At 37.1% G+C, this 9,570-nt stretch overlaps 1 protein-coding gene across 1 annotated transcript; it reads right to left on the bottom strand.

Moving 5' to 3' along the window:
* Positions 1-1,256: 1,256 nt before the first annotated feature.
* Positions 1,257-6,736, bottom strand: LOC114246778 (peptidoglycan-recognition protein LB-like). Its single transcript, XM_028179466.2, has 4 exons — positions 6,584-6,736; positions 5,849-6,062; positions 3,019-3,137; positions 1,257-1,488 (listed from the first exon to the last, which is right to left on the bottom strand). Exons 1-4 carry the CDS (start codon positions 6,654-6,656, stop codon positions 1,268-1,270), a joined length of 627 nt encoding a protein of 208 aa, XP_028035267.2. The 5' UTR covers positions 6,657-6,736; the 3' UTR covers positions 1,257-1,267.
* Positions 6,737-9,570: the final 2,834 nt, after the last annotated feature.

Below are 9,570 nucleotides of genomic sequence, written 5' to 3'. Positions count from 1 at the left end.
ATTACTTACTATTTTTCTCAAGCAAACATTGATCGCATCTAATTTGTGTGTGGGAAATATTCAAACCACTATGATACCAACTAAGGTGGCCAAGAGACATGCGCAACACTGGAAAAGTGTCACCTTGTCCCCCACTGGCCTCGGGTGCCTTATTCAAAGCTCAAACGTAGATTGTTGAAAAAGTTTAGACGCAATACGAAAATAACCAAATTAGGGCTGCGCTAATGTCTTGTTTGTAATTAATTATATAAAAAAAACAAAATTATTTCATCGGTGGTTACTAAGACAGTGATAGTAAGTACTATGGTGCCAAATTAAGTATATGTTTGGAATCAGCACACTCTTCAAAGAAATGTAATGTAAATAAAATATAAGATAAAGGGAGAAAAAAAATGGGGATTGAACTGGATTGAATGCGAAGCGTTTAATTAATTAATTTAATTTTTTGATCTGAGATGCATTAGTGAAAGACCTATTTGTGGGGCTGACGTATTTAGCTAAATTCATAACGCAATGCTTCGAATATGTTAGATCTGACTCCAATCTTAACCGCATATTACCAATTTATGTATTTTAACTTTTTATTTATTGCTTAGGTGTGTGGATGAGCTCATAACCAGAGTGGCGTTAAGTGGTTACTGGAGCCCATAGACATTTACGACGTAAATGCGCCACCCACCTTGAGATATAAGTTCTAAGGTCTCAAGTATAGTTACAACGGCTGCCCCACCCTTCAAACCAAAACGCATTACTGCTTCACGGCAGAAATAGGCAGGGTGGTGGTACCTAAACGCGCGGACTGATCTTGGGATAGTGAGATACTCGCTACGAGTATGTGGTTCATAAGCTGGTGTTAGGAAGCTCTATAAGCGACCGCGTGAAGTGCCTCCACATGAGGAGTCTCTTCTGCCTATTTCGGCTGCGAAGCAGTAATTCGTTATAGTTGAAGGGCAGAAGTTGAGTTTTTCATTTTGAGATCTCGTGTATCAGGTCAGGCTGTGACATTATTAGGCTCCGGTGAGCAATTATCGCTGGGTAAGCCGTGAGCTCCTAATCTTTAGCAATGACTATTTTGGAGGACAAGGGCAGGAAGAACTTGGGAATGGGTAAGTAATTCAAAACAAGATGCGTCATGAAGATAAGTACGATTAATGTAGTAGTAATAGCAAGACGTGACCTTAGCTACGAAGCCGTACAACCTAGCCTCAATATAAGGTTCTATATATCCACCAACAACGTAAATATGTATCCCAAAATAAAATCAAAATCAAAATTTTGTCTGTTTATTTAGTTCTCTAAAATTAACGTGTCCAGGATGATAATTATCCCAGGTTGAAATCTCTTCCAGCAGCGCTCCTCCCGGACATTCTGTCGTCATAGCCTGATTGTGTCCTATTAGCTTGTAATCGGAGCTAATAGCTCCCATTTCCACTCCCGTGGACAGAAGCTTTTTTGTCGTAGCCAACTGCTCAGCTGAAGGTGTCTCGACTGAGAAAAGAAAATATAAATATTTATATGTGAAGTTTTAACGAAATCAATACGGATTCTCTAATATTAAATACCAAAGAGGCATTTAAAGCTTCAAATAGGAATATGCTTCTTTTTCCTGCCTTTATCCCACTATGGGAGTCAAGGCACTATGTATCCTTTTCCGTTCAGACCAATCATTCGTCCTCTCCCACGGCACTCACACCCTCATTCACACAACCCGTTCTAGTGTTTTTAAGATTCCCCTTCGTCACATTACCGACTACTTTCATACCCAGGGTCATCTTTGGTCACATCAAAAGATCACGATGTGTGTGTGGGTGCGTGTGTGTGTGTTTTTCCTTATTTTATTTTTATTTCATAGACGGACGGATGAGCTTCTGGCTGACCTGGTCTTAAAAGTAAGTAACTGCTTGCGGGATTCGATGCACCGGCATAGTATTCATTATTCGATACGAATACAGTAGAGATCTTATTCTTTAGGCTACGACGAATTCTACTTTTAACTAAATTGGTCCACAAAAGTGAGAACGCACAGTTTTTTTTGCTTAGACGGGTGGACGTTCTTACAGCCCATCTAGTGGCTAGGTTACCGGAGCCCGTAGTCATCAACTACATCAATCATTTTTATAGCATAAGTGGCTGCCCTCTTCGAACCGAAACGTTTTACTGCTTCGCGGCAAAAATAGGCAGGGTTGTGCTAACTTTAAGGGTTCATAAGGTACCCTACCACACATGACTGTGCGTCTCTAATTATGTGTGTGTGTTTTTTTATTTTTTTTTATTGCTTAATTGGGTGGACGAGCTCACAGCCCAACTGGTGTTAAGTGGTTACAACGTAAATGCGCCACCCGCCTTGAGATAATAAATCCTACGATCTCAGTATAGTTACAACGGCTGTCCTACACTTCAGACCGAAACGCATTACTGCTTCACGGCAGAAATAGGTAAGGCGGTGGTACCTACCCGTGCGGACTCACAAGAGGTCCTACCACCAGTAACAAAAATAAGTAAGTAAGTAAAATGTAAAAAAGTAAAATGTAAGTAAGTAATGTAAGTAAGTTTTGAAGTCGTCGTGGCCTAAAGGATAAGACGTCCGGCGCATTCGTATCTAGCGATGCACCGGTGTTCGAATCCCGCAGGCGGGGGTACCAATTTTTCTTATGAAATACGTACTTAACAAATGTTCACGATTGACTTCCACGGTGAAGGAATAACATCGTGTAATAAAAATCAAACCCGCAAAATTATAATTTGCGTAATTACTGGTGGTAGGACCTCTTGTGAGTCCGCACGGGTAGGTACCACCGCCCCGGCTATTTCTGCCGTGAAGCAGTAATGCGTTTCGGTTTGAAGGATGGGTCAGCCGTTGTAACTATACTGAGACCTTAGAACTTATATCTCAAGGTGTGTGGCGCATTTACGCTGTAGATGTCTATGGGCTCCAGTAACCACTTAACACCAGGTGGGCTGTGAGCTCGTCCACACATATAAGCAATAAAAAAATTAAAAAAAATGTTTGTGGTTTACCTCTCCAATCTCCAATCAGGCAAATGCCGATGCTCAATTTATTGGCTGGTCCAGCATGAATACCTATGACGTTCCACCCGCGGCCTTCGTACGCCACCCCATCGCCGCCCACGCAGAAACTGTAAATAAAATATTAATTTGTTCATTACTGTAACTTGTAACATAATCTGTGGATTTATGTTGAAGATGGTGTTTCATAAAAAATAGCAAGTGTCATAACAGTAATTTTCGCGCGCACTATGACATGTCCTTCTTCTAATAAAATATTTTTTACTATAGGAGCTTTAAATATTTAAATTGTAGACAAAAACTGTTTATTCAACACGTCTTTACAGCCTCCAATTATTTACTTGTCAAGTCATCGAAGTTCACAGTTCACAATTTATTTATTTATTTATCTAACACTGGATGTTTATTTAAAGTTTTGCATAATGTGTTTTTACTGAACGTTGATGATTTTCAAGAGTTTATTATTTTCCCTAAGGAAAATGATAGTTGAAAATGTCCAAGCGGATCATTTTAGTGGTTTGTAAAAAACTTGTTTGTCTTGATGTTACAATTTTGATTTTAAGCCTTAGAACGATTTACATTGGGGATCGATCTGGGTCGTAGTTGAAATAATTCCGAAAAAATATAGCTTATTGTAAAATACAGCGCATTAAATATTTAGAACATAAAGTGGTTGTGTCCTAAAGAATAAGATGTCTAGTGCACTAGAATCGCATGACACGACCACGACAGCATTTAAATCCCTCGAGAGTGTATTAATTTTCCAACAAAAAAAAAAAATTAACCTCAAGTTTTCGAATTACTTCCATAATTATCAAATAATATCGTATATAATAAAAAAAGTAAGCTGCGTAACTATTGAGAAGTAAACCTCTGTGGGTTCCGATAATCACTTAACATCAAATGAACCGTAAGCTCATGTGAATGGAACAAAAACCTTGTAGGGACACAGTTTAGCAGCGTATGCAGTTTTGTATATCGCTTGCATTTAGTCACCCGACACGGCAGACACTGGTGAATATACGGAGTTAAATTGTAATCAACTTGTTTCATTAATAAGGGCAGTTTACTATTTACCTTGCTAAAGCTACCGTGCAAACCTTAAAACAACATTCTACAAACTGCTTAAAACGTTGCCTAAAACTAACGAAGGTGATTAAGTATATTTCACTATTGAAGTAGAACTTTTTTAGGCGCGTTTAGAATAAAATGTAATTCGCAACAGATTGGTTACGGCTAGAGAGAGAAGATACAAATTAGGAAGAGCGAGAGTGAGAAAATAGACAGAGCGTCTCGCGAAAACCTTGACCGCGGAGAGAGAGAAAGCGAGCTAAGTAGTTGCTCTTTTACACATTCTGTTTTCGGGCATCAGCCACTAGATGGCTTGTTATTAGTTTCTCATTGCTCCTGTAGATGGCAGTAGCATAGTAACTATCTTATATTTATTATTAATGAAGGATATGAAAAAAAAACATATTTTTCTATAATATATAATTAAAAATATTATATATAAATAAATGGTAAAGAGGTCGTTCCTTATATACACAGCATTCTCTATTAAAAGATAAATTTGATTTAAATTTCATTTAAGAGTGAAAAATGAAGAAAACAACAAATTTTAATACTATACAAAAGAATACTACGCAAAAGAAATTTCACTTCTATCACGTGCACCAAGTTGCACGGGCGCCATTTTTTTTAACAATTTGAATGTAACTCTACGCATCCTTCCGTTGATAGAATACAAAACGAACTCATTATATGTGAGCACAGCTATTAATGAACACACGACCGTATTTTAAAATGTGTCTCGCACCCTTACTTATTAGAAAGATTCCATGAATGAAAATCTCGTACATTTTTATCAATAGTTTTCAACACGTGTTCGAATACGTGATCCGTGTATAATGTGTACTACTTTATTGTGGCTCCAAAAGGTTATCATTGCCAGCACGTCATCACAGTAATGTTAGGTTTGAACAGCAAAGGAGGTCGTGTCAACACAATCGCAATTATTTTAGCGTAGTTGGGGTACGTATTAATCTACGGAACGTTGCAGAGGTCACTAATAAATGAGATGTTTTACGAGGACAAACGATAAAATATTCCACAAAGATTACGTACTTTTGAATACATTTATAATCGTGACTTTTAATTTTAAATAGACATAATGATACTTTTAAAATTCAGTGCAATTTAAATTTTAACTTAAAACAATTAGGATCTAGCCAATAGTTTTTAAGATCGCATTTGTACTGTTTCGTCATCGACTCAGTTCGTTCGAAATTCGATTCTAATTACAGACACTTTAAGATCGCATTTGTACTAACTGTTTCCACAACTATGCCCGTTCAATTATAATCTCTGCTTCGCATCGACATCAGTTTCAATTTGGCATACACATTTAGATGTCGAATTTAAACGATAACCAACCTTAACCTGGTACATTTACAGCCCATTTCTAAATAAAATCTCTATGATGGGATAAGGAGAAAGAGAATCACGGCTCACTGCGGGAGTTAAATGGTTACCAGAGTCCACAGACAAAAACAAAATCAATGCTTCTACCTACCTTGAAACATGACTTCTAAGATACAATTTGACAGAACAAATTGGAAATATTTTGATTATGTCTATGGACTTAAGTAACCACCACGGACCATCGCGTAATTGATCAAATTAGAACCATAAGGTCGCGTATCCATGGTCAAATTTTCAAATTAATCAAATCACGACTTTCATGTATGTAAACAAAAGGAAATAACCCAAATAATAAAAGTGATAAGTGATTGGGGAAAATAAAATAAATAAATAAACTTACTGGTATCCAATGTCACCCCAGCCTAAGGAATTGTGGTATTTCTGCATGCTTCGCATATCTCTCATACATTGGGTTGTGGTGTTGCATACAGTCGGAATAGCGGTGTGATGAATAATGACGTAGGGCACTGGCTTGTTCAGAGGTCTTGTGTCTTTGGAAGGAACAGCGCCCCAGCAGTCGCGTGAGCAAACCGGGAAATCCACGGATAGATGATCTGTTGAAAACAAGATAATACAATTATATCTCTAGATCGATTGATATATTTTTTTTCTTAGATGAATGGACGAGCTCACAGCCCACCTGGTGTTAAGTGGTTACTGGAGCCCATAGACATCTACAACGTAAATGCGCCACCCACCTTGAGATATAACTTCTAAGATCTCAGTATAGTTAAAACGGCTGCCCTACCCTTGAAACAATGAAGCACAATTTTAATTTTTTATTGCATAGCTAATAAATATTTCCATGGCTAAACGTTATTCGTTGCTCGTCCTGGGTGAAGGCTGCTCACAACCCGCCCGATGGTAAGCTGTTATCGGAGTTCGTACGAATCACAATGTAAAAGCCACCACGTTGGAAATGAGACCCAAATGTCAATTTTGTAATGCAATGACTGTACCGCGCCCCAAGCCAGATAGGCAAAAATAAGCATTCTCCCTCATCGGTAATTACAGAAGTCAAATATCTTTAATCAGTATCAGTTGATATTCTACGAAGTATTCCAAGATGATTCACCTTTTTCGATAAGCCGAGGATGGCTCGAAGTGTAATCACAAAAAACTATGAAAATACAAAATGACAGAAACATGATTACTGTAATACTCAATTGTAAATAATGAAAAAAACAATTTGCTGTCCGCTATTTATATCAAAATACTAAGGCGCAATACTCGAATGAACTGAAGTGAGAATCATTACCGAGGTACTTTCCCGAGATCGAATTTCAAGGGAATATTGCTCGTTTAATAATATTATTTAAATTCGGCGAAGTTACCATTTAAAACGATAGGAATAGAAGAAATTCGCAGGAAGTCAATATACCTTATTGTGTCAATCCTTTTACTGTTTCAGAGGATATTTTTGTGGAATGTCCTTGCAGCCATACGTTTTTTTCCAAATAAAACTCAAATGTTGTTGCTCACCTTCGAAAAAAAAAATTTAACATATTATTGTAGTAAAAATTTTGGTAGATTTCATAGTTAAAACTGTTATGTAATAAAATTGATGTTTAATACCTTAATCTCTGTCTTGTTCTTCTTTGAACTATGACCTTGGTGTACTTGTATCAAGATACTAATAAAGTGCGAAAGGGTTCAAATAGCTGGGGCCAGTAAAAAAAATTTTTATCCATATTTTATACAAAAATACTTTGCTCGTTACGTTACTACTTATGATTTCACCGAAATCATATCATCCTCATCACCCGCCGACAGTCATCCATGATTATCACATCGTTCAGGGTATAATCTAGTACTAAAATCAAACCCACGGAATTTATTAATGTAAATGCATATGTAATATGTATATTTTTTTTTCTTTATTGCTTAGATGGGTGGACGAGCTCACAGCCCACCTGGTGTTAAGTGGTTACTGGAGCCCATAGACATCCACAACGTAAATGCGCCACCCACCTTGAGATATAAGTTCTAAGGTCTCAGTATAGTTACAACGCCTGTCCCACCCTTAAACCGAAACGCATTACTGCTTCACGGCAGAAATAGGCAGGGCGGTGGTACCCACCCGTGCGAACCCACAAGATGTCCTACCACCAGTAATTACGCAAATTATAACTTTTCGGGTTTCATTTTTATTACACGATGTTAGTCCTTCACCGTGGAAGTCAATCGTGAACATTTGTTGAGTACGAATTTCATTAGAAAAATTGGTACCTGCCTGAGATTCGAACATCGGTGCATCGCTCAACACGAATGCATCGGACGTCTTAATCCTTTAGGCCACGACGACTTCGAAGTGGAGTATAATTGAGAATGAATGAGAATGAGTCACTGTACAAATTGTACTTACCCCAGGTACAATATTTGCAAGTGACTCATTGGTTCTGATATGAAAGCGTGGGAAAGTCACTGATACGCTACAACTGAAAGTTTCATTTCGCGTTCAACTCGGTTACGGAGGTGTGATTTTTATATTATCTCCGATACTACATATTATCTGGCGAGCGGTGAGCTCAAAAGCTACCTATAGTAATAAATGCAGTATTTTTTTAATTATTAATTAACTGAGCAATAAACAATTGATTTTTTATTTAAAAATTAAACTGAAATCAAATCACTATGTGAAAATAGAGACATTCTCTTTCATATTATTTTTACCAGATTTCTTATCACGTTATTCGTTAAAGTAATCATTTTGGAAATATCAACACAGAGAACTCAGTATTTTTTAACATTGAAATTAAATGCTTTTATTTAATCGTTAATATAAAAATAAAGTTTATCTTTAGCAATAAGATGAGTCGAATGTTTTTCTTTTATTGCTTAGATGGGTTTACGAGCTCACAGCCCACCTGGTGTTAAGTGGTTACTGGAGCCCATAGACATCTACAACGTAAATGCACCCACCGATATTCAGACCCATATTGTCGAGTCAAAAAAACACGGATCAGATGAAGATCAGAACGAAGGTCACATCAGTATGAAGCGGCACAATGGCGCTCAATATTAGATGGAGAGCGTGGGAAATCGAGTAAGAGACCGTGCAGGTCCCTGCTATGGTAAAAGACAGATCCATCGTATCTGGCGATGAGTTTCATTATCCTAATCACGACGCAGTTCCCTTGGAATCGCAACGCCACGGATTTAGCTCAGTCTCCTATACTAGGAAGTTATCAATTTGGTAATGCATAATTCTAAAACTTTATTAAATTATTAAAAAAAAGAACACCTAACCTAAAAGTACATGTTATTATCCGCAACATGCTTCGTCAGATAATCAAAAATGGTAATCTAAGAAAAATTCAACGACTTAAAAACGCTACTGCTAAATAATAGAATCTTGTTCTTTGTAAGAGAACCACTAATGAGCACAGACTATTTTTTTGTTTGTTTCTTTCATTGAAACAACGTTTCGAGGATTAATTGGCCAGCTGATTCCAGAATATAAATTTTTAATGAAAGAGAATCAATCTTTCATTGCCATTCATTGATATTTTTAAATAAAAATGTCAACCCTTTTTATATCTTTTTTTGTCCTCAAATGTCGTGTCCATGTTTGCTTTATTGAAATGGATAATTTAGTCTATATTTTTATTGACTCCGTATATGACTCAAATGTTAGCTTTCTTAGGTTTTATTGATAACCTCAAAACACTTTTCTAATTTCAACTTGAAGTATGAAGATAGTCATGACCTGAAAGCTGTTAAGACTTATGGTCTTGTTTGTTTGTTTATCAATGCGGTGTAAAACAATTCGAATAAGTTTTCAGAGACATAGTACTTAGTTCGTAGAATAAAATAAAAAAAATATATTTAATGAACGGGTTACATTGGTGAAAGGACTAGTATGTCACATCCTATTAACTGAATAGGCCCAAACTGGTTTACACGGGAGCCCTCTTCTTTAGCGTCACGAAGCTATTCAACAAAGTCTGGTACGACCATTTGATCTACAAATGGTAGAATATGGCGGTCATTCTTGTGCTCATTTTGCGAGACTTTGTTAAACTCTTCGTTTTCGGTCGAAGGACCTTCGTCCCTCATGCC

The sequence above is a fragment of the Bombyx mandarina genome, chromosome 16 (genome assembly GCF_030267445.1).
Source record: "Bombyx mandarina strain Sakado chromosome 16, ASM3026744v2".
NCBI lineage: Eukaryota > Metazoa > Arthropoda > Insecta > Lepidoptera > Bombycidae > Bombyx > Bombyx mandarina.
Note: the sequence above shows the minus strand (reverse complement) of the source record. Positions and strands in the feature narration are given on the sequence as shown.